The sequence below is a fragment of the Passer domesticus genome, chromosome 15 (assembly GCF_036417665.1).
Source record: "Passer domesticus isolate bPasDom1 chromosome 15, bPasDom1.hap1, whole genome shotgun sequence".
NCBI lineage: Eukaryota > Metazoa > Chordata > Aves > Passeriformes > Passeridae > Passer > Passer domesticus.
Window position 1 is genome coordinate 15,338,858 of NC_087488.1, and position 25,456 is coordinate 15,364,313.

The 25,456-nt window shown below is 50.9% G+C and overlaps 1 protein-coding gene across 2 annotated transcripts in view; it reads left to right on the plus strand.

The window, feature by feature from the left end:
- Window positions 1–25,456, plus strand: part of LMF1 (lipase maturation factor 1) — a 138,898-nt gene that overhangs the window by 87,911 nt on the left and 25,531 nt on the right. Inside the window, exon 4 of one of the 2 annotated variants that reach the window (XM_064389860.1) lies at window positions 5,266–5,433. In XM_064389860.1, the coding sequence (XP_064245930.1) occupies window positions 5,266–5,433 (168 nt within the window). Of the gene's footprint in view, window positions 1–5,265; window positions 5,434–14,121; window positions 14,659–25,456 lie in introns of those variants that run through there. The other variant, XM_064389861.1, reaches the window with a different exon arrangement.

Consider the following 25,456-nt stretch of genomic DNA (forward strand, 5'->3'; position numbering starts at 1 on the left):
GGAATCTTATTAATAACTGGAAAGTTTTGAAGGGGCTATTTTTAACCACTTAGCTGTTGGGAGTATTTCAGTAGCGTGGACGTGGAGCTTTGAGTGTACAGATAAATACTCCCAGCACGAGGTGCTGGTTTTAAACCTAGCCTGAGCAGTTCCCTGCTCCATTTTCTTCTCAAACCCTTCCCAACATGAGAATCCTTGTGCAAAATCCCTCTGCTGCTCATCAGTCAAGGTCGCTGCCCGCGTGGAGCCTTTCCGTGGTGAGGAAGCTCTGGGATCTCCCCCTGTTCCAAGCAGGGTGGTTTTTAGGAATCCTTGGTTGCTGCAGAGCCCGAGACAGGCTGACTTGAGGCAGGACCCTCATCTGCCCACACTTCCCAGCAGCTGGGAGTGACCTCCCTGCTCTGCTGGCACGGGGCTGGGGAGACGTTCCCGTCGGCCTTGGGAGCGTGGAGCTTTGATCTGCAGATGCCTGAGGAGCCAGGTCAGCCTCTGAAGCAGAATGGACTGGCAGGGAGCAGCCTGTTGGACCACGCTGATCCAATTAGGCTCCACGATGGAGAATCCTTTTTATTTTTTGGTCCAAAGCACAAGAGAAGCGAGGGTTGTGCTTTGAAGCTGAGGAGATGAGTTCATGCCTCAGTGCTTGGGAAGCTGGAGAGCCGAGCTTTGCAGTTCATCTGGATCTTCCACAGCTCTCCAGAAAACATTTAATAAAGCTCTCAGCCTGCTTTTCCAGGGACTGCTGCTCCTCACACTCAGCTGGCTGTGCCAAAGGCTTTCCCTCTCTCCTGGCTGTGGGAGCCTGCAGAGCTGCTCCTGACGTGTTCACTGCACCCCGCTGGGGTCAGGGGGAGGATAATCCATGATTCCACAGGACGAGGAATGGCTTCAAACTGCCCGAGGGAAGGGTTGGGATACTGGGAAGGATGGTGGGACACTGGCACAGGGTGCCCGGAGAAGCTGTGGCTGCCTCTGGATCCCTGGACGTTTCCAAGGCCAGGCTTGGGTCAGCCTGGGATAGTGGAAAGTGTCGCTGCCCCTGGCAGGGGATGGCACTGGATGAGATTTCAGATCCCTTCCAACCCAGCTCATTCTGGAATTCTCTTTCTTTTAACCAAATAGCTGGGTTTTTTTCCTCATTATTTATTCCTATTTGCTGTTGTTCCCTTTCCTTCTGTTTTTCAGGATGTCTCTGCCATGAAGTGCACTTGGTTGGATTTGTTGATCTTAGAGGTCTTTTCCAACCTAAACCATTCCATGATCCCCTGATTCCTTTCCCTCCAGCTCCACACTCCCCTGCTGCTCAGCTCCTTGCGTGGCAGCAGTGCTGTGAGCCCAGTAAGGAATCCCAGGGTGGTTTGGGTTGGAAGGACCCTAAAGCCCGTCCCATTCCATGGGCAGGGACACCCTCCCCTATCCCAGTCTGCCCCAATCCCAGCTCTGTCTGAGCCCTGGGTTGTTTCAGGACAATGTGGGATTTGTTTCCCTGTAGAAGAGCCTGGAGCTTTCCCCAGGCTGGGCTGGGCTCTCCAAGGCTGGGATTAAATCTCCCTTGGAGTTTCTGGGAAGCTGTGGCAGTAACGGGCTGGGAGGAGGGACTGTGGCCACTCACAGCCCCCAAGAAGAGCCTTCACTCCTCTGTATAATGGCCTTCTGTTGGCTTTTAGTGGGGTGCAGTTTAGTAAATTAGGAGTCTTCAGGTACTTAGCACTTTAATGGTTCTCACTAAGAACATAATTAAACCATAGACCCCGTAGGGAGAAAAAAACCAGTTTATTGTGTGTATTTTTAGACTCTGTTACCAGCCCTCATAAAACCTGCTCGATCCAAGCCAGGGAACAGGCCCGAGCTGGCGACCCAGAATTCCTGCAGCAGCACTCACACCTTACAAATCTGCCCCGTGAATTACAGAATTCATTTTCCTGCTCCCATTTCCAAAGGCGTTTGCAGCAGCGGTTCCTCCCCGACTGCTGGAGGGGAGAGGGAGGCACCAGGGTTATGATGTTGTGCTGACACACAAAGCCACGGTTTGCTAATTATTTTTTTTAATTTAAAAACATTTTCAGTCCCACAGAGGTGCCCAGAAACGGGGCTGCTCTGAGCCCAGGGCTCTGCTCCCTCTCCGTGTGCATCCACCTTGGGATTGTTGAGTTCCCTCTGCCCTGGAGCTGCAATTCCCATGTTTGTGTGTCAGGAGATCACAGTTCTGGGTGTAGGAGAACCCTCAGCTGCTCCTAGGATGAGGAGGTGGAGAGGGAATTTTCATCAAGCACTGGGGTGATGGAACATGGGGGAATGGCTTCAAACTGAAAAGGAGCAGGTTTATGATGGAAAATGGAATAAGATGGAATATTGGGATAAAATCCTTTCCTGAGAGGGTGGGAGGCCCTGGCACAGGTGCCCAGAGAAGCTGTGGCTGCCCCTGGATCCCTGGAAGTGTCCCAGGCCAAGCTGGATACAGTGGAAGGGGTTGGGAATTAAATAATCCTCCAGGTTCTTTCCAACCCAAACCATTCTGGGGTTCCATAATTCCCCTCACAGCACAGCCACAAAGCAAAGTGCAAAGCTCCAAATCCCAGGAACAAGAGTCTGGAAAGCTTTTCCCTCCTCTCTGACACCAGCACCTCCAACACCACCCAGTTCCCATGGGTTAGGATTTCTCTGGAATAGCACGTGTGGGGCAAATTCCCTCTCCAAAATCCCGTTTTTCCAGTTGTGGGATTTCTTAGGGTGGCATTTATTAACATATCAGAATTTGGGGTTGTTCCCTTTGAAACATTTGCCATTTTCTTGTCCTGGATGGAGAAATCTCCCAGTGTCAGAAAATTTCAGGCTGACAAAAGAAGAGTGCTTTCCCCAGCTGTGGGTGCCTCTGGTGGGCACGGGCACAAAAAGAAGCCAAGAAGTTTTCCAGCATCCCGAGCTCCTGGTGCTTCCCAGGCTGCTCCATCCCAAGGAAACACATCCCAAGGAAACACAGCTCCCTTCCCGGGGAAGCTGTGCTGTGCAGCATCTGGAAGGCATTGCAGGAACACACACACACACACATCTCCTCCCCCAGCAGCTTTTAAAGCATTTCTGGGACATGTGAATCACTCCTGTCACTGGGCTTTGCTGTATCCTCAAATCCAGACTGGTTTGGGCTGGAAAGGACCTGAAAGCTCATCCCATCCCACCCGTGCCGTGGCAGGGACACTTCCACTGTGCCAGGGTGCTCCAAAGCCATTCCAGCCTGGCCTGGGACAATCCCAGGGCTCCAGGGGCAGCTCTGGGAATCTGGGTGCTGCCCACCCTCACCTGGCCAGGAGCTTCCACTGCAGTGGGATTTGAGGCTGGAGTTTTCTCTTCCTGCCCTTAAACAATTTGGGATGGCAATGTCTCCAGTCCCAGCTCAAACAACAAGCGGGAGCAATCCACATTAATGTATTAATTACAATCTTAAGTAGGTGTGACGTTAGTAACCCTGCCTGCTCTCCGTGGTCCTCATCCACGAGTGCCAAACATTCCAAGATGTTGGATTGATGCCTCAGCTGGGTCAGGATTGGTTAAAGCACTTAAAAATAATAATTATTATAATAATAACAATATAAATATTTTAATATTTATTATAATAGCTTAATTTTTATAATAATAGTTTAATATTTCTAACAATAATTTAATATTTATAATTATAATAAATAATTAATAATGATCATTATTATTGTAGTAATAATTATGATAATAATAAATGATGGTAGGTAATAAATTGTGGTAATGTGATACTAATTGTGGTAATAATAATTCTCTTATTGTGATTATAATAATAAATGAATAATGTTATAATAAGAATGATAACAATAAGAATACCAATAATAATGATAATAACAATAATAACGATAATAATAGTAATAGTAATAATAATAACAATGATAAATATAATAATAATGATAACAATTATTATTATTAATAATAATAATAATAATAATAATAATAATAATAATAATAATAATAATAATAATATCAAGTAACCAAGGAACAACCTGTCTGTTTGGAAGGATAAAAGCATTTCTCAGCAATCTGGGATCAAAACAATCCCTCAGTGAGCCTCGCTGGGAGCAGCCCAACACGGGATTAACTGGAAGCAGGTCCTGGAGGAGGGGAAGGAGCCCGGGGACACCTGGGGCTGCCCTGACCCCCCAGCCTGGCCGAGTGGCCTTGGCAGAGCTCCCTGACCCCGGCCCGGCTCCATCCGGCCAGGAAGGATGCGGTCTCCTGTCCTGAGGGGCCACTGCAGCCTCCCGCCCAGGCCAAGCTTTATTAATCCCAGCTTTGCTAATAAGGAATTACAATAGTTGTGGGATTTGGCAGCGGGAGCGTGCTTGGCTGCCGTGCATCCTGCAGGATTTGCCCTGTTTTGTTTGTATTTTGGGTTTAACTACAAATAATTTAAAGATGTGTTGTGTCTCCTTTAATTAGCATTTGTGTTTTCGACATCTCTCTTTTTTGTTGTTGTTGTCGTTGAAGTTTTAAAACAATACCAGGGAATTTGAGCCTGTCAGATATGTTAAGATAAATTCACATTTATTTTTTGCTCCAGTTGTGGGATTTCTTAGGGTGGCACTTATTATCATATCAGAATTTGGGGTTGTTCCCTCTGAAAAATTTGCCATTTTCTTGTCCTGGACGGAAAAATCGCCCAGTGTCAAAAAATTTCAGGCTGACAAAAGAATAATATTGTCCCAAGGCCAGTATGTAAATACCTTAACCAGCAGAGCATGTTTAGAGGAATTACACTTTCCTCTCCCAAATTACCATCTTGGAAAGCAGCTCTACCAGCACATTTATTTGAATTTTAAACATTTTGAAAGCAGATCTCCAAGGTTTTGAAATCTGGTTTCCATTCCTGGCTCTGTTTGACCCAAGGCCTGACCCCGAGCAAATCTTAGGCTCAGTTTCTGGATCTGCTCCGTTGCTCTGAGGATCCTCACTCAGTTTAACATCCCTCAGTGCCGATCTAAGATTTCAGTGTTCAATAATAGTGGGGTTAATTTAAGATGGGGCTTGGTTATGACGACAAAAGGGAAAATCAAAACTCTTGGTTTTTAAGAGATGAATTTGTTTCAAGACGTGTGGAATGAAGTCATTTTGTCTGCAAAGAAACAAGTTCCCAGAGGTGCAGGATGGCAAACCTGGGGAGAAAAACAAGGAACAAGGCCAGAACTTTGAAGCAGCCCTTCACAGCAAGCTTTGGAGGGGATTAATTCCTTTTTTCCTCTGCCCTTGCAGACGCAGCCGGTGCCCAACCCCATCTCGTACTTCATGCACCGCTCGCCCTGGTGGTTCCACCGCCTCGAGACCTTGGTCAACCACTTCATCGAGCTGGTGGTGCCCTTCTTCCTGCTGCTGGGCAGGAGGATGGGCATCCTGCACGGCCTCCTGCAGATCCTCTTCCAGGTGAGCTGCTCCTGCTTCGCGTCCTCCAGGCCTCAGGTTTTGGCTTTTATATTTTTCAAATTCCCATCTGCTTTAGGCTGTAGTTCTGAGGTTCATGTTATGGTGCCTCAGGTTTTGGATTTTATATTTTTCAGGTTCTATGCTGCTTTCATGTGTAGTTCTGAGGTTCATGTTATGGTGCCTCAGGTTTTGGCTTTTATACTTTTCAGGTTCTGTACTGCTGTGTGTAGTTCTAAGCTTCATATTAGGGAATGGTGAGCTCTCTGCACAGAGCAGGGAGACAAAACAATTCCTGCTAGCTGGGCACCAAGGACAAATTATCCAAATCTCAGCCCAAGAGCATAAACAACATGGGCTGAAGAGAAAAACAAGCAGGATGGGACTGCATGGGCTAAAGCTGTAACTGGACAATTAGCTCCAATCTGCAAATGGAGCAGAACTTATAAAAGTGAGAGGCCCCCGTGATCCATTTTTGTGACTATTTTGGGATCACCTGGGGTGCAGCCCTGGCTGGGCTCTTGTGCAGCCCAAGGTGGATCCATTGAGGAGATCCTTTTAATAAATCCCCACTTTGTTCTTTAGCTCAGCCCAGCCTCTGCTCTAGCTCAGCCTTCTCAAGGCATCCTGAGGGTCCCCTCCTCTCCTGGGCTCCCCGCTCCTCCCAGCAGGAGCTGCTTCAGGGGGCGGGGTGGAATTTCAGGCTCCAGGGAGTGAGGATGATTCCCAGCCAGGAATTCCTGGGTGTTTCCCACTGCTGGAGGTTTGGGTTCTGTGTGGCAGAGGAATGGCAGCCCAGGATCAGTGCAAAGGCTCCTTGTGATTCCCCCAGAAGTTCATTTTTACAGACATCTGTCCATCTCTGAAGGGATTCTTCTTTCTGTATTTATCATTTGAGGATTGTTCTTTATCTCTGGAAAGGGCTGAGCTGCTCTTCACAAATACCAGATTGCCTGTGCTGAGGTTTAAAATCAAAATAATTCCTTGAAATTTTAATGGACTCACGTTCCAGTTGATTTTTTGGGTGGGTTTTTTTGTACCTCTGCAAAACTCAGAGGACAGAAGCTGCTGCACAAACCCTTCCCTAGAGCCCATCTGATTCCTCTCCTGTCTGTCCTGGCAGAGCTCAGAGAGCTCACGAAGCTCCATCCCCAGCCCTTGCTGCCCTGTCTTTGTTCAGCATCATGAAATTCATACTCGGGAGCTGTTACTGCTTCCTGTGAGTTCATGTGATGATTAAGCTGGAGAACAGCTCATAAAGGCCCCTGGTAAACCACAAAAATGCTGATCAGGTTTTAAAGGTCTGACAGAAACCCCAGCGGGTTTGTGCCCTCCCGGTTCCTTCTGCTTCCCAAACGCTTCCTGTTGTGTCTGGCTGCCACTGAACATCAGCTTTTACCTTTTTGGGGCAGCTTTGGCTGGGTTGGGATGGATTTGGGCAGGTGGAGGGAGAGGTGTGACCCAGGGAGCTCCCGGGGTGTCACTCCAGAGGTGCCAGCTGTGTTTGTCACACCCCTGAGGTTCTTGGAGGATTTTATTCAGCCCAACCCTAAGAAAACTCCACGGACAAAGCAAAACCTACCTTCTCTTATGGTTAAGATGAAGGAGAGCAGGGTTAGATTAGAGATCAGGGATAAATTCATCCCTGAGAGGGTGGGCAGGCCCTGGCACAGCGTGCCCAGAGCAGCTGTGGCTGCCCCTGGACCCCTGGCAGTGCCCAAGGCCAGGCTGGGACAGTGGAAGGTGACCCCAGGAGGGCTGGAATGAGATGATTTATGGTCCCTCCCAGCCCAATCCATTCCATACCCAATTCTCCCCTCTCATCCCCTTCTCCCCTCGGGGCTGCTCCATCCCTGTCACTCCCAGCCAGGAACCTCGGGCTCCTTCCCGGCTCCCCCAGGAGCTCCCTAACGAGGAGCAGGGCCCTGGGGGGGCTGGGGCACCTCAGACAGGGCTGAGCCCACCCCATAAATGTCCTAATGACAGCCAGTCAGTGCAGGCATCAAGCCCCTTTAATTGGCCCTTTATTGATAGCTGGCAATTACTGACTTATTTCGATCACGAGGGGAGTCTGAGCAGGCAGAAAGGTCCCAGTGTAAGAGGCAGCTCTGGTGCATTTATAGCATTTCAACAAAAACCTGTTTATTTAATATTTACTGCCCTTTTCTTCATTCAGAATGACTTTTATTGACAATCCTTGTGCTCTGCAAAGGAAGCAATAAAGTTTAATGTTGATATACCACTTAATTCTGCTTTTCAAGATTTGAATTGACATTACAGACAAGTTTTATTGGACATTTTATAATTGTTATTGGAGTCATGGTGGCGAGCTTGAGTGAGTGTATTTTTCCAGATTCCAACTGGCCTGGAGAATATTGCTTTGTCAGGAACCCAAAAACGTTGGGCTTTAAAAGAGGAAAGTGGGGTTTTTTTCCAAGTGTGAACTTATTCTTCTTGCCTGCTTCACGTTTGTAAGGAAAAAAGCTTAGAGAGGATGGAAACATCAGAGAGGAGGTGCTCAGCAGCTTGAGCATGGATGTGTGTCCACCAGGGGATTCCTGTGGGGTTGGGATTCCAGCCTGGAGTTATCCCAGGGGAGCTGGAGGCTCCACCTTGTTCCCATCCTGGCCGTGCACAGGAGGTTCCTGTTGGGGTTGGTGTTGGGTGGGATTTGGGGTGGGATTTAGGGGTTTAGGGTGGCTTTGATGGACACCACAGTGCTGCCAGCTCCTCGGTTCCCCCTGGAGGGTCACAGGGAGCCTTGGGATGAGCCCATTCCCAGCAGATCCATGGAGGGCTCGGTGCTGCTGCTCCTGGCCAGGAATGGTCCCTCCTGCTGTGCTTTCCTGCCCCTCGGCTCTGGGGGCTCTGCCACGTTCTCTTTGTGAGCTCAGGTCAAACCCCACCATCTCCACGGACCTCCTGGGCACTGCTGCCAGTTCTGTCTGCCAGGAATAAATTATCTGGAAGTGCTCAGCAAACGGTGGATGTGACACTTCAGGACGTGGTTTAGTGGTGAACGTGGTGGTTGATGGTTGGATTTGAGGATGCTGAAGAGCTTTTCCAACCTTATCAATTCTGTGATTGGATGGTTTGGTAGCAGAGGTGGGGTGTGGGCCTGAGAAATGCACACCTGGGTCTGAAACACCCCAACATTCAGGAGAAATCAAATTAAAAACACGGCTGTCAGTACCTGGAGGGGAGCAAAAGATATTTTGGAGGGTCTTGGAGACCCCAGGTGAGGTCAGGACTCTTATTCTTGGTTTGTAGAAGCACCAGGGCAGAGTCTGCCCATTCCCCAAGGAGTTTGTGGGGTGTGGGAGGTTGGAAGTGCTGCTGGGGAAGGCAAATCCTCAGCTTGGTGGGGATTTCACTGCCCTGTGGAGCTGCCTCCTCAAACCCTGGATCCTCCTCCTCAAACCCTGGATCTCCCTCCTCAAACCCTGGATCTGCCTCCTCAAACCCTGGATCTGCCTCCTCAAACCCTGGATCTCCCTCCTCAAACCCTGGATCTGCCTCCTCAAACCCTGGATCTCCCTCCTCAAACCCTGGATCTGCCTCCTCAAACCCTGGATCTGCCTCCTCAAACCCTGGATCTGCCTCCTCAAACCCTGGAGCTGCCTCCTCAAACCCTGGATCTGCCTCCTCAAAACCTTGGATCTTCCCCTTCAAAACTCTGGATCTGCCTCTTCAAAACTCTGGATCTGCCTCTTGAAATTCTAGATCTGCTGCTTCAAAACCTTGGATCTGCCTCCTCAAACCCTGGATCTGCCTCCTCAAAACCTTGGATCTTCCCCTTCAAAACTCTGGATCTGCCTCTTCAAAACTCTGGATCTGCCTCTTGAAATTCTAGATCTGCTGCTTCAAAACCTTGGATCTTCCCCTTCAAAACTCTGGATCTGCCTCCTCAAACTCTAGATCCTCCTCCTCAAACTGGGATCTCCCTCCTCAAACCCTGGATCTGCTTCCTCAGACCCTGGATCTACCTCTTCAAAACCTGGATCTGCCTCCTCAAACCCTGGATGTGCCTCTTCAAAACCTGGATCTGCCTCTTCAAAACCTGGATCTGCCTCCTCCAACCCCTGGATCTGTGTTTTTCACGCTGTCCAACTCCCAGCTCACACCAAACGTATTTCTTGGCTCCCTGGAAGCCAGGCAGTAAAATCACACTGCTTGGCAAACGAGTTGATGAGGGGAAGCGAGAGGGAAGCCAAAAAAAGAGGCAGGAAAAAGCCACCTTGCCCCTCAGAGCTGGCAGTAGGGCTGGGTTGGAGCGAGGCAGGGAAGGGGCCAGCGTGGATTTGGCAGTGCCAGGTGGGAAGGAGCTTCAGGATCAGAAAGGTGAAATCCATAAATGAATAAATGGCACGGAAAGTCCACAGTCGGTGCTGCTGGACAGGCAGGGGCACTGCTTTGATTCCCAGTCAGAGCCATAAAGGCACAACGTGGGGAGTTGAGGATGTGGGGAGAGCTTCAAGCTTTTCAGTCCCTTCGGATGTGGATGGAGCTGTGGATGGAGCTGTGGATGGAGCTGTGAATTGTGGCTCCTTGCCCTGGCCCCTGGAAGCTCCTGGCGTGTCCTCCAGCACGGGGCATCCTGGTGGCAGCAGAAGGCCCTGGATGAGCTCAGCCCCATGTCCCACACAGGACAGAACGGCTGCAGGAGCTGGGCTGGGCTGGGGAACATCTCCAGGTCCTCAGTGGTGGTTGAAGGCTCTCCCTGCTCCCTCTGAGCACTGCCGGGATGGCCTTCAGGGCCAGGGGCACAGGGGTGGCACTGCCAGCATCAGAGGGGTGACAGTGCCAGGGGCACAGGGGTGACAGTGCCAGGGGTACAGGGGTGGCACTGCCAGGGGCACAGGGGTGGCAGTGCCAGCATCAGAGAGGTGACAGTGCCAGCGGTACAGGGGTGGCACTGCCAGGGGCACAGGGGTGGCAGTGCCAGCATCAGAGAGGTGACAGTGCCAGGGGTACAGGGGTGGCACTGCCAGGGGCACAGGGTGACAATTCCAGAGCACAGGGGTGGTAGTGCCAGGGGCACAGGGGTGGTACTGCCAGGATCAGAGGGGTGACAATGCCAGAGTACAGGGGTGGCACTGCCAGGGGCCTCTAGAGAGATGACAATGCCAGGGGCACAGGGATGGCAGTGCCAGGATCAGAGGGGTGACAATTCCAGAGTACAGGGATGGCAGTTCCAGAGCACAGGTGTGACAGTGCCAGAGGCAGAGGGGTGACAGTGCAGGAGCACAGGGGTGACAGTGCCAGAGGCAGAGGGGTGACAGTGCCAGGGGCACAGGGGTGACAATGCCACGAGCACAAAGATGGCAGTTCCAGAAGCACAGGGGTGACAGTGCCAGGGGCACAGGGGTGACAATGCCACGAGCACAAAGATGGCAGTTCCAGAAGCAAAGGGGTGGCAGTGCCAGGAGCAGAGGGTGACAATGCCAGGAGCACAGGGGTGACAGTGCAGGAGCACAGGGATAGCAGTGCCAGGAGCAGAGGGATGGCAGTGCCAGGGGCAGAGGGTGGCAGTGCCAGGAGCACAGGGATGGCAGTGCCAGGAGCACAGGGGTGACAGTGCAGGAGCACAGGGGTGGCAGTGCCAGGGGCAGAGGGTGGCAGTGCCAGCAGCCAGGCCCAGCTCCAGCCCTGCAGAAGGCAGAGGTGAAGCCCCCAGAGCCAAAGCCCCCGCGAGGTTCAGAGCCCTGCAGAGGAGCCCCAGAGGAACCTCCCAGGATCCAGCCAAGGAGCACTGGGGACTCTGGGAGCTGGAGAGGGACCTGCTGGGAGAGGGGGGATGTGGCAGGAACCTCCAGCTCTGTTCTGGAAAACAGGAAAACAGGAAAACAAGCTGCCAGCAGCACCCTTGCCCAGCTGGGCACTGCACCAGGGACAGGCAGCCCCTGGGAGCTGGGCATGTGCAGGAGAGCAGGAGCAAAGTCCTTTCACTCCTCTTTTTTTTTTCTTTTCAGGCAGAAAACAGTTGTTGAACAGATATTTTCTGGCTTTTTTTTTTCTTCTTCTTCCTTGGCTTGGCCAAACCCCAACCTCTTAAAAATTTTGATGGAAAAGGACGTTTCCCTCTGGTTGATTTTGTTCCCATCTCTCCAGGAAGGCAGGGGAGGCCAAGTGGAGGTTTCCCCCCTCTTTTTTTTGGGAGGGGAGGACCGAGCCCCCCGTTGTCCCAGCGCTGCCTCTGCCACACCACGAGATGCTGGAGGGATGAGCTGCCCCTGCAGCCACACACGCACAAATTAAATCAGGCTGCTGCAGTGCCACAGCTGCAAGAGATTGTGTTGCTGACTTAGGAGGTAGCAGAGGTCACAGCAGCAGCCTGGAGAGAGGGAACAAAAATTAAGCAGCCCCCCCTCCCTGCAGAAAGTGTCTGAATCCAGTGTTTGTTTTCACTTGTCAGACCGAGCTGGGTTTGTTCTCGTGGCGAGGCTGGTGTAAATCAGGGGTGTCTCCAGCAGGATTAGCGGGGTTACACCAGTGCCAGGCTCGTGGCAGGAGGATCAGGCCCTCGTTAGGGCTTTAATTGGGCACCCCCGGGCACGGGCACTGCTCGAGGAGGTGTTGTCCTGGTTTTCTGTGTGATGCAGAGTGGTGGTGGCAATGTGTGTGAGAATAAAGCTGGAGGATGGAGCAGCCAGAAAATTCAGGAATTATTCTGCAGTTCACACAATCCAGAATGGTTTGGGCTGGAAAAAGCCTTAAAACCCATCCAGTGCCACCCCTGCCATGGCAGGGACACCTTCCACTGCCCCGGGCTGCTCCAAGCCCCATCCAGCCTGGCCTTGGGCACTGCAAGGGATCCAGGGGCAGCCACTGCTGCTCTGGGCACCTGTGCCAGGGCTGCCCACCCTGCCAGGGATGAATTCCTTCCTGATATCCAATGTAAATCTCTTTTCTTTCAGTTTAAATCCATTCCCCCTTGTTCTGTAGCTTCGTGTCCCTGTAAAAAATCCCTTTCCTGCTTTTTTTATAAATCCCTAAGGATGCTGGGGAGTGTGGGCCCCCAGCAGCTCTGGGTGGGTGTCACTGCCTGGCCTGGGCTGGCTCCTCTGCCAGAACAGAGGAAATTCAGCCTTCCCCAAAGTCCAAATCTTGTTGGTTTTGTTGTGGTTTAGAAAGAAACAGCAAACAGAAGATCCCAGGAAAATGAACAGAACAGGGCTGGGGGAACGGGCCCATGGAAAAGAGTTTTGCAGTTTGGTTGTTCAAAAATCCGCTTTGGATTTTTAAATCTCGTGGGGTGTGAGATGGAAGGTGCAGGCAGAGATTCCCAGGTTCTTCGGGAATGTTGGAGCTCGGGCTGGGATTCTGGGGGCTGATCCCAGCCCCGTGCACCCACCCTGGTCCAGGTGAGGGTGGCTGGGGTGTCCCTGCCCCGGGGCCCTCCTGGACCCCCAGACCCCTCCCTGACCCTGGCACTGCTCCAGCTCGGCTTTACCCACAGCAAAACAGCAGGAATGTGAAATCAAAGCACTTACAGGGCAGATTTTCTGTTACTTTTAAGCCCCCTTAAATTAAATCTTGAGCTCTACACCCCCCAACAAGAAACGCTGTGAGTTAAGCAGGCAGAACCCAAACGATTTAATCACTCTGATATTTGATTTCACATCCAGCTCGATAGGATCTGCTGTGCCAGACAGGGGAATAGCAGCACATACCACCCCAAACCAGTAAATAACACTGCTCCCATAATGGGCTCTGGGATTAGTTAGCAACAAGTTAAGTCCTTGCATTCTGCAGTAGTCAGAGGGACTGAGAAACACTCACTGGGAGCCTTAGGAGTGCATTTAATTAGCTCCTGATTCAGGGCGCTGGGGGTTTTTTCTCCTTTTTTTTTTTTTGAAATCATTAAATAAAGTGTCACCCCAAGCCAGTGCTGTAAACTCTATTTTGATTGTGGCTGCAATAACCCCTTTGGGCGTCATTCAGATTGTACTAAACAGTTTCTGGAGAGCACTGGTTTCTCTCAAAATAAACCCAAGTCCGGCTTTGACAAGCTCTAATGAAAAACAAATTGTTATATTACTTAGAAAAATAATTTGAAGGAAGTCTGAATTAGTTGTAAAGGTGGAAAAGGTTCAGCTACTTGAAAATAGAAATTTGGAAGGTATTTATTTTAACCATTAAGCCAGCGGCCTTGAAATACAGCCTTGTTTGTTCCAGAATGCTCCTAACGAGAGCCATGAATCACGCTGTTAATCAGTATGGGAACTTGATTAATTGGAGAGGGGAGCAGCAGTGACTCCAGCAGCCTGGAGCTGGGCTGCTTCGCCATCCCTCATCCTGCTGGCACCACGGGGGCTCGGGGGGCATCCCCCAGCCCTGGGTGTGGGCTTTGGGAGTTGGGAATCAGAGGTGGCTCTGCAGCCCTGGGTTCCCGTGTCCGTGCTCCTGGTGGGCTCACAAGGGGCTGGTTGCCCTGGGAGCAGGGCTTGCAGTGGTTCTGCTCGTCCTGTCCTGCTCCTGGCTCTGCTGTTGAGCCTGAGAGGGAGATTGGGTGTCCAGCCATGAAATCAGACTTGCACAGGAGCCCTCCACGGCTGCTAAAATGCAGCAGGAAGGTCGGGGCTGGTTTTCACTCCTCGCTGGGGCCAGCAGGAGCTGCAGTGGCTTTGGCCATGCAGGAGCACGGCAGGGATGAGTTCCAGCAGAGTTCTGGAAGCTGCCACATGTGTGAGCTGTGCCCAGTGCCGGTGGCACAGTTTGGTGCCACCTCTGTGCCAGAGAACCCGGGTGGGCCATGCTGTCCTTGGGAATATTGCTGAGCACTGACTCCAGAATCACCAGCTGGATCCCTAAATTGCAAGATTTGCTGAAATGGGGTGGAAACTCACCCAGTCCTGGTGTTTTGACCACCTGAACAGGGGCTCTCAGGTGCCTCTCTCTGTGCTGCTCCCTCTTGGCTCTTCCCCCTCCAGGAGCAGCCTCCAGAGCTCGTGGAATGATGTGGGGCTTCACCTCCTGGCCTCTGGGGCAGCTCGGGGTGCTTGGGTTTTCTCCCTGTTTGGATTCTGCACCTGATTTTCAGAGTTCCTCCGTGCTCCAGAAGCTTCTGTCGTGCAGCAGAGTTGCCAGGTGCTCGGGCAGGATGGGGAATGGATGCTGAGGATGCTGTCAGTGCAAGGAGCTGAGCTGGAGCTTGCAACATCTGCATCTCCCAGACGGGATTCGGGATTCAGCTCCGGGCTGGGAGATAAAGGATGTGTTGCACATGTGAGTGAGGGCACAAAACATTGCTGTCTGATGAGAGCCAGAGCAGCTGCAAACCAGAGTTGTTCCTGGTGTCCATGACATGATCTGCACCATGTTCTGGCACCGTATTTCCTGGGATAATTATTTATTTACGTTTAGGTGTAGCTGCTAAAGCTGAGTGAAACCATCACAGCCTAAGCCAAAGCACTCTCCCACTCAAATGTGTCAAATATCTTTAAATATCTGTGAATTTCTCCAGTTTCAGTGCAGTGGTTTGAAGAGGTGGTGAAGGTCTTCTGAGTTTAATCCCATTTTCTGTCCCTTAGTCCTTATCTGAACTGGTCCCCTTGCCCTTTCCCAGCTCTTGGCTCCCACCAAGCCTTTGCTGTTCGCCAGGGGGACAGTGGTGGGATTTGGGATTTGGGATTTGGGATTTGGGATTTGGGATTTGGGATCTCTCCTCCCACCAGCAAGATGACAGGGCCTTTAAATAATGTTTTCTATTCCATTAAAAAAAAAAAATAAAAAGAAGATGAAATCAGAACAGCCTAACTGGAAACAGATGGCAGATGAGAAACTTCTTTTAAAGAGGATTTTTAATACATTTATTATGAAGAAAATCATTTATTGGTGTCAGAGATGGACGTGTGAAGTCAGAATGTGCCCATTCCAGGTGTGGAAGGGGCTGGAGTGGGATGATGCCTTTGGTTTGGTGTTCTTGGAGTGAGGGGAGGATTTTGCTGCTGGTAAAGTGACTTTCCTGACTGAAAGGAGGCTTCTCCCCATCCCTGCTCCTCCAGCTTCCCTCTGGGATCACTGGCTGTCAGAGCTTTGATTTGTCAGAGTTTTGATTGTGCTCTTACTGTGGGTTCCTGGCATGGTTTTCCTGCAGTGATTTGGGTTGGAAGGGACTTTAAAGCCCATCCAATTCCAACCCCAACACCTTCCTCTATCCCAGGGTCTCCAAACCTGCTCTTGGACACTTCCAGGGATGGAGCAGCCTCAGCTTCCCTGTGCTCCGTCCTCCCACAGGGTCAGCTTAGGGTTTTTTTAAAATAATATGCATATTCCAATCAGTTCTGTCCTGCCAAGTGAAATGAGTGTGTGCTTTTATGTGAAACCATGCACAGGCAGAGGTGTCACCCTCCCCAGGCCCCCTCCCACAGTGACTGGACAGCTTTAATTAAAGCCAATTAAACAAACCCCACATCATTTCAGAGGGATGGCTCTGGGTGCCTGGGCTGCTCGGGGATGGAGGTGAAGATGGATTCTCCCTTTCCTGCTTTGATGAGGAGAACTCCTTGGCTTGTTGTGGGTTTGATGTTCCTGTGAAACGCCGCTGCCCCCAGAGAGGTTTTATTTTGCTTTGGAAGCGTTGGGATGAGGCTGCAGCCCGGGATGCTTCAGCCCACACGCAGTTTACACAGCTGCACCATCCCCTTCCCCAGCTCCAGCAGGGCTGTTATCTCCAGGCTGATGCAGCAGCCAGGAATGGCAGGAAACCTGTGTCACTCACGGCTTTCATCTTCCTGTAAAAACTGGGATTTTGGAGCTGTGACTCAGAGATGAGTGCAGGATCCTCCAGGAGCAGCTGGGGTTTGTTTGGTGCTGCTCTGGGTGTGGGATGGAGGTGCTGGGCTGTGGGCAGGGGTGATCCTTCCCTGGAGAATTGTTTGCAAGCCCCAATCTCACTTTCCCTTTTGTTGGGAACATTTCCCAAGGGTTGTGGCCTCCCAGACCTGGGAGTGTCCAAGGCCAGGCTGGACAGGGCTGGGAGCAGCCTGGGCTGCTGGAAGGTGTCCCTGCCCATGGAAGGGGGCTGGAAGTGATCTTTGAAGCTCCTTCCAACCCAAACCATTCCATGGTTTTGAGTGATCCATGGAAAAGATTCCATGATTTACGTGCAGGGCATCCTGGATTTCTGCTGCTGCTCTAAACCCTGAGCTGAGCCCCAAAAATCCTCGATCTAGGCAGGCGTTTGCAGCACGAGGTCTCACCTCTCCTGCTTTCCTCTTGGATTTGAATTCCATCTCTGCCAGGAGCACGCTGCTGCTTTGTCCACGTTCCTGAGGAGCTTTTTCCACACGTGAGACTCCCTCTGGGGCCGGGTTAAGCTCTGCAGGAACCACGAGGTTTGGTCTGGGCTTGGTGTCCACGCGTGGAGCTGTTCAGGGACAGAAGTGGCACGTTAAATCTACACCCTGCTGCAGTCAGGAAAGCTTGGAAGCAGGGAGAAATCCCAGATCAGGCCAGTTTTGGAAAGGCTGAGGAAGTCTGGGAGGAAAATGCACCAGAAGAGCAGTTTGGGAATGTTTTGTCCCAAATTTTGGCCAGTGTGGTGAGGTTGGGATGGCTCATGGATGGATTGCCCGCACTTTGTGAGCAAACAAGCAGAAAGGGACAGGTATTCAGTAGAATCCTGGAATGGTTTGGGTTGGAAAGGACCTTAAAGCTCATTTTGGGCAGGGAACCCTCCCACTGGACCAGTGGTGACATCAGTGTCACCCTCAGAGAAGCTGCCAGCTCCTCTGAGATGCCAAAATCCAGGAGCAGTAAAAAACTCAGGATGCCTCAGGCAACAGAAATTTCAAAATTTCCTCTGGAAAAACAAATCAGATTGCATTGATTGTTTGGATGGGGTTGGGAGTGGCAGGAGTGGCGAGTGGGAGAGACAGGGATTGTGTTTATGGCATCATTAATGTAATTTATTCCATAGCCAGCCCTTCAAAAGCAGTTGTAATCCCCACACAAATCCCTCTGGAGCAAATCTGCCAGTTTTTATCCAACACGGATCATCCCTGCAGCCAGAAACCTCAGAGGGAGCAGAGCCAAGGGAACAGGGTCAGGGGGACACCCTGAAACCCAGAGCACCCAAAGCAGCTCCACCCCAGATTCCTGGGGCAGAGGGAGGGATGGTGCTGCAGGGCCAGCATTGCAGGGACACTGGGCTCCTGAAGATGGAGAGAGATCATTTTCCTGCGGTTATTTGGAAAAAAATGTGACCACAGATGAAAATAGGAGCTTCAAAATGTTGTGTTCTTTCCCAAATCCCCTTCTCCACCAGCCAGGCAGGAAGGGATCAGGTGGAAGGTCCTGGCTGGGCAGTCTCAGGTGCTGGTGGCCATCAGTCAGGGGTCCTTGGTGCTGCAGAATCCCTGCTGGAGGGATTTCCTCTGGCCCCTGAAAGCAGGAAAAGGGAAATTTTCCATGGAAATCTGTTCCTTGGCAGCCAAAGCTGAAAGGATTGGAGTCTTTTGCCCCCAGCCCCGTTCCTGGTCAGTGTGAAGCCCCACCTGTGATCAGCGAGGCTGCAGTGAGTGAAAGCACCGGGGGGAGCTGCAGGACTTGCAGGGAACACATCCTCTTCCTTCTCGGATCGGGTTACAGCGACCTCGGAACATCTGGACACCGCGTCCCAGGGCTCCCAGAGGTTCTGCTGCATGCAAGGTTCATCTGCCTTTGTTCAGTTCCTGCCCTTTTCCCTTCCTCCTCTGGATTCGGGGCTGCTCTCAGTGTTCCTGGCCATTTCCTGGTTCCCTGGTGAAACACCCCTTGGAATTTTAGTGGGGTCTCTCCATGGGCAAGCACAGATCCATAACCCCCTGGCCATTTGCTGTGCTCATGGAAGAAATCACTCCTGAATTCCCTCTAAGCTACTGGTTCCCAGCATCCTGAAACACTGAATTTAAGGGAAAAAAAACCCCATTCCTTAATATTCCCTAAATCCTAGGAAGGCATTTGGTGATGTGATGCTACTTTGCTTTGGGATTCCTGTGCCTGATCTCCAGGTTGTCCTGACAGGGTTTCATTGAAAGCAGGGTGTGAAGGTGGGTCCTGCTGCCTCCAGGAGCCACTGGGGTGTTTTGGGAACCCAGAGCAAGGGAGGTGCCAAAGCCACGGGGTGGCTCTGGTGGCCTGATTCGTGGTGGTCCACGTTGAGAAGATGATGTTGAACTCCAGCATCTCCTGGAAGTGACCCCATCCTCCCCTGGGGAGCAGCACATCCCCATCCCAGCCCATCCCACCCCAACCCTTGTGCTGTTGTGCAGAGCTCAACGCCCAGAAGGAAAATGCAACTCCAGCTTTTGGCTTTTGTGCCTCTCAGGCCCAGACCTCAAGGTTTTAAAGACTTTCATATGTGCCTGACTTGATGTGCTCCGAGTATTCCCATTGAAGTGAACTAAGTGGATAAGACTTTGCAGGATTAAAGCCAAATGAGTCCTCACCCACCATGCTGGGAAGTCTTGTTGAAGTGGGTCATTGGAGGGAAAGGAGGAGGAGGAGGCGCTTCCCAACTTGCCCCTTTCATTTTATGCTTTTATTTATTTAAAGGATTTTTTTTTTAATTTTTAGGCAGCTTGGGGGGAAAAAAAGAAAATGAAAAGCCCCAGGCTGTGGTGTAACCACCGCAGGCAGATGTTGTCATGACTACTAAACAAGAAACCTGATTTATAAAATGAGGAAAAACAGATGAACGTGAAATAAAAGAGAAAAAAAAGAGAGAGGCAATCTTAAAATATTAACTCTGATGTAGAGAAAAATATAAACAGACAGGGTTAGGAAATTCCATAAGGAATATGACTTGTTTAATATTAATCATAAAGGAAAAGATTATGAGAGCTCCAAAGGGTGCCAAATGAAATACTCCACACGCAGCCACTGCTGTGATAAGAGTCCTTGTGTGGCTTCCCAGCGCTGCCCTTGGCCACACTGTGGTGGAGATGTCCTGGCTGGAAGTTGTTCCAGGGATGTTCTTGTGCTTCTGCTGCTTCTCCTGGTGCTTCTCCCCCCTCACAGCAGTTTCTGAGTGCAAACCCGCAGCAGGTGACAGCCAATAACCTGCACTTTTATTGCAAATACAGGCAATGCTTTTATTGCAAAATACTGTGCTTGGGGACGTGGAGGGGTTTCTGGGACTGGGGTGGGTCAGGAGGGGTGAGGTGTGTCCCACACCAGGGGTTCACCGTGCCCCAGAGCTGAGGGGGGTGCAGATGGTGGCTGGGTGGGCTCAGGTGGCTCTGCTCCTGTCTCTGTGTCACTCTGCTGCTCTGCTTGTCCCTCTCCTGCCACCCTGAGCTGGCAAAGCCCATGGAGAAGTGCCAGGTGTCACAATTCCCAATCAGCGCTCCCAGACCATTCCTTGTCTAGGACAGGAGGGTCTTCAGGACCAGGAGACGCCTCTGGGCGGGCTCCAAAGGCTCTCCCTGGACCCCTGCCAGTCCCCTGTGCCCCTTGGGCTGCCACCACTGGCATTCCTGTGACAGTGCCCGATGTGGCCCAGCACGGTGACAGCAGCACTGCCACCACGAGACGCCAGAAAGGAGCAGCTGTGACCACGGCAGAGGGCTGGGAGATACCTCCGTGGGCTCCCACTGCTCAACCCTGGCCAGAGCTGGAGTTTGCTGCAGTTTCCCTCCCCTCGTGCTGGCTCACCTCCTTCCCGGGCCCGAGTGGGACATGGATGCCTTGTGTGCTCCAGCAGGCAATTCTGGGCTCTGGGATCGCTGCTCCCAGCCCTGCCTTTGGCACTGCCTCTGAACAGTTTGGTTTGCAGGGCTCCTTCTCGCTGTCAGGAGGAATTAAGCTCCAAAGGCAGAGAGAAACTCTCCGTAGCAAGTCCTGGCCTGAGGGTCCAGGGTGGAGATGCCCACCCAACAGGGCCTGCCAGGGCTGCTGAGCACATTCCCCCTGCAGAATCCATCCAGGACACCTGGGCAGAGCCACTCTCGCCTCTCCAGGTGCCTCTGCCTGCTCCTGATCCACGTCCTGACCTGGCACTGCCCGTGCACACACTGCCAAAGCTCTGAGCACTGAGGGGATGGGGCAGGAAAACTGGAACAGCAAGATTTCTGCATCTTTTCCTGGCTCCCTGCATCTTTCCCCACCTCCCTGCATCTTTTCCCAGCTCTCTGCATCTTTACCCGGCTCCCTGCATCTTTTCCCAAATCCCCACATATTTTCCCAGCTCTCTGCATCTTTTCTCAACTCCCTGCATTTTTGTCCTCCCAGTTCTTTGCATCTTTTCCCAGCTCTCTGCATCTTTACCCAGCTCCCTGCATCTTTTCCCAGATCCCCACATATTTTCCTAGCTCTCTGCATCTTTTCCTGGCTCCCTGCATTTTCCCCACCTCCCTGCATTTTTTTTCCTCCCAGTTCTTTGCATCTTTCCCCAGCTCCCTGCATCTTTTCCTGTCTCCCTGTATTTTTTTCCCCACAGTTCTTTACATCTTTGCCCAGCTCCCTGCATCTTTCCTGGTTCTCTGCATTTTTCCACCTCTCTGCATTTTTTCCCCCCAGTTTTCTGCATCTTTTCCCAACTCCCTGCATTTTTCCCCCCAGTTCTTTGCATCTTTTCCCAGCTCCCTTCATTTTTTTCTCCCCAGTTCTTTACATCTTTTCCCAGCTCCCTGCATCTTTTCCCAGCTCAGCAGCCTGGGAGCATTCATATCCCTGCTCCTTCTTCTCAATCCCTTCCCAGAGCTCCCCCAGCAGCACCAGGCAGTGCCTGGCACTGGTGTCTCATTCCCAGTCTCTGTCCCAGTGTCCCTCTGGCACCTGGCTCCTTATCCACGCTGCTGGACGAGGCTGTTGGAATCCCAGCATGAGGCAATGATGGATTTTTGCTCTTCCCCTCTGTTGACAAACCCAGTTTGTGGGTGAAGAATGAGTAACCCGTGGCTGGTGTGGGTGCCCTTGGGTTTTGTGGGATGAGTCACAGTGGAGAGCAGGAACTTCCTGACGGACAGGCAGCTGCACTCCATGCTCTGCTGCAGATTCCCTGGAGCTGGAAAGCCCCAAGCCCTGGGCAGCGTGATTCCAGGGGAGCATCTCCCCCCGAGAGCAGCCCCGCTGCCCCCGGGTGTTTGTTCCCCCTCTGGTGAAGCCTTGCCTGGAATATCCAGCCTGGAATATTTTCATTCCCCTTCCAAGGGTTCCTCTCATATGTAAGCCATCAGTGCAGCAGCCTGAGCAGGGATCTTGCAGCTGTGACCTTGCAAGTGGGTGGCATTTTCTGCTTCCTCCTCAGCATCCTCAGGGATGCACAGCTCATGTGATCCCGTCTGCCACGGGCCAAATCCGGGCTGGGAAAAGCAGGATGAGGCTCCCAGCAAATACCCACTGCCCTCATCTCCTCGTGGCTGGGATCTTCAAGGCTCCCACGAGGAGCCGGGCTCCTCAGGCAGCCCTGAAATCCTCCTTTGCCATCAGTGCAGGCAGCAGAGGGAAATGGCTCCAGGTTTATTAAATCCCATCCCTTTGGAACAACTTGTCTTCCTCTGCAAAGCTAAAAGCAGGATTTGGGCTTCTTTTGGCTTCTGTTCTATCTAGGGCTGAACAGTCTCCATCAATCCCTTTATTGGAGGTTTCTTTCAGATTCCTACAAGTAAATAAATCCATATAAATAAAATAAAAGCCACCCCCAGCAGGGCTGGAGCAACGAGCATCCCAGTCTCTCATGATCTTCCCTGCCTCCATCCCAGCATTGTTTTGTCCCACATGGAACCAGCTGCTCGGGGAAGGAAAAAGCTGAAAAGCCTGTTTTTTAAAAAAATTATTTCATAATTTACACCTCGCTCCCATTGTAATTGGAATTATGAGTAAGGCTGAAAAGAAACTGCTGCAGATGGCAGCATGAAAATGTGATTTTTAACACATTTTGTGTTTTCTTAAGCATCTCTGGTTTTGCCCAGGGTACATTTCGTTTGCTATTTATTTAGTCCCCACCTCTGACAGCTCAGGGATTGCTAAGCTGCCATCTGGGATGGAAGGAAAATGGGAAAACGCCTATTTTTCCTGCTTTTTCTTCTTTTGACCTCAGCAAATTTAATAGAATTGAATAAAATTTAAATGTGTCAGCGAGCTGTGTGGTTACAACCAGGAGCTGGGCTTAGAATCCCAGAATCCTGGAATGGTTTGGGCTGGAAGGGACCTCAGTGTCCATTCCCAACCCTGCCATGGCAGGGACATCTCCCCTGTCCCAGGCTGCTCCAAGCCTGCCCTTGGGCACTGCCAGGGATGGAGCAGCCACAGCTGCTCTGGGAAACACTGAGATCCTCCCCAAGGACCTCAGTGATCCCTGTGGGTTCTCCCAGCTCAGGATATTCCTTGATTCCATATTTATCACAGTTTGAAGGCATTTTCCAGCAGAGCTGAGGGAAGGATTTGGGACAGAGCCTTGCTGCAGAGGCACCTCGGACGTGACTGTTCTGCCCTTCCTTCACTTTTCTCCTCTTTTTTTTTAGCATTTCCATTAGATTTTTACATCCAGCCCTTGACTTTTTTTATCCTCCAGGCTTTTTGCAGCCTGGCTTTATTAAAATCAAATGCTGCCCAGCCCCAGCTCAGCACCGGGCTGGGTTTTCCTGGTGTGTTTTCAGGCACAACTGTTTCCCATTTCTGCCCAGCTCTCAGGAGCCCACGGGCTCAGGGATCAGGGATCAGCTCCGTGTGTTCCCCTCCAAAACGTGCTCTTGCTTTGCTGGAAAAATCCAGGTCATCCCAGAGCTGGAAACTCACCCAGCCTTGGCTTCCAGTGACACCGAGTAGCCAACCCAAGTTAAATATTTCACTGCAGATGTTGCTGAGAGCTTAAAGTTACCCAAAATTATGGATTTAACGAGGCAAGGAAAGGAGCTGCAGAGAGATCCAAATCAGGGAAGCCACCAGTGCTTTCCAGGCCGGTGTCAGGCTGATCAGATGTGACATCCTTGACTTTTTCCTTGCGTTTTCCCTGGGCCTGCGGATGTGGTCACGTCCTTTCCTTTTAGCTTGAAAAGGCAGAGAAGGGTTTGAATCCGTTTTGGGCTTGAATTCGGGGAGCAGAGTCCCAACCCAGCTGTTGCAGATGTCTCCATTTGTGAACTGGTGAAACCAAAACCTTGGATTTGAGTTCTTTTGGAAGGGGATTGGGACACAGATCCCGTTTCCCTGTGCCAGGGCTGTCTGAGATTGGCCACGCTCAGCATTCCCATCAATATTTATTCCCAAGAACATTGTTTTCCCCATACTCTAATACCAATTTCATCCACATTTTACCAAGACCTGGACTAGAGAAGATGTTCACTCTCAGAACAGATTTTTTCTGATGTGTTCTCCTTCTCTCCTTCCCAAAAAATTATGTTTGCTCTGACTTTGGCAATTGTTGAATACCTCTAAATATTGCAGAAAAAGTGATTTTCAAAGGAGCCTGCAGTGCCTGGATGGTGAAAGGGAATGGAAGCATTTTTGCCAGAAGTGTTTTAGCATTCCTTCAATCAAGGAATATAAACAGTTCCATGTGACTTTGGGCTGATCCAGGATTTGAGAGCAGGGTTTAATTCACATCGTTCCTCGCAGAGGGAATTTTGAACCCACATATCTCCTAAAAATGTCCTAATTAGTAGGGAGGAGGATATTCTGGGAAAGGCTTTCACTTTCTTCTCTTGGTGGTGTTCCACTTTATTACCGATCACTCAGTAATCATCCAGCATTAATTACAGGGGAGTTCTGTGAACGGAATTATTGATTGGTGCCTATTGACAGCTCGTTCCAGGCTGTAATTAAACCTCAAACCAGCATTATTTCTACAGGGCTGGAAAATGCTTTTCCTGAATCCTTCTTTTCCTGTGTGTTGGTATTAGGGGATAATCCTGGCTCTGAGGCCCAAATGGCAAATGAAAATGGTGTTTGTGGTTCCAACAAGTCCAGAGCTGGTCCTTGTGGTCCTGGGTCCTGCTGCAGCTGGTGGGAAAGGCCCCACGGAGCTGAGGGATGGTTCCACCCTCCAAAACCTGCCTGCCTGGAAGCTTTTGGGAAGGACCACGGTGCTGGGAAGGCCTGGGGTGGAATTCCTAATCCTGGCTACTGGCTAGAACTAAAGAGCCCTCGTTCTGCCATGGAGTGAGTGACCCTCTGCTTTGTGTTTTGGTTTGCACGTGGCTGGAAATCAGGGAGGAATTCCTTTATGGAAAGGGCTGTCCAGGCCCCATGCCTGGAGGGATTTCAAAGCCATGTGGATGTGGCACTTGGGGACATTTGGGATCAATGGTGGTCCTGGCTGTGGTGGGGGAATGGTTGGACTCGATGGTCCAAGAATTCCATAATTCCAACCTCAGTGATTCCATGATTCCTACCTCAGTGATTCCATTATTCCAACCTCAATGGTTCCATGATTCCAACCTGAATGATTTCATTATTCCAATCTCAGGGATTCCATGATTCCAACCTCAATGATTCCATGATTCCAACCTCAGTGATTCCATGATTCCAACCTCAGTGATTCCATGATTCCAATCTCAATAATTCTGTCATTCCAACTGCAGTGATTCCATGATTCCAACCTGAATGATTCCATGATTCCAATCTCAATAATTCCATTATTCCAATCTCAGTGATTCCATTATCCCAGTCTCCATAATTCTGTGATTCCAACCTCAGTAATTCTATGACTCCAATCCCAATGATTCCATGATTCCAACCTCAATAATTCCATGGTTCCAAAGAACACCCACCCCAGGGGGGTCACAGGGACAATCCCCCAGCCCCTCTTGCCATCCACATGGTTTCCCACAGGGTTGGTCTTTGCCATGGACGTGCCCTGGCTGCTCCCGAGGCGCTGCATCCCACAGCTCCTAAAAAACTTAAAAAACACCCTTGGACACTTTTCCAGGTGCAGTCTGTGCCTCCCTACCTACAGGGGGGAACACCAATCATGTCTGTCAGCATTTTCTGCAAGCATTTGCTTCATTCAGGGTGCCTCAAGAGACAAAAACAGATAACGGCCTTGCATACACAGCCAAAAAATTGAGGATTTGTCTGCATCCCCTTCCGGAGGCATATC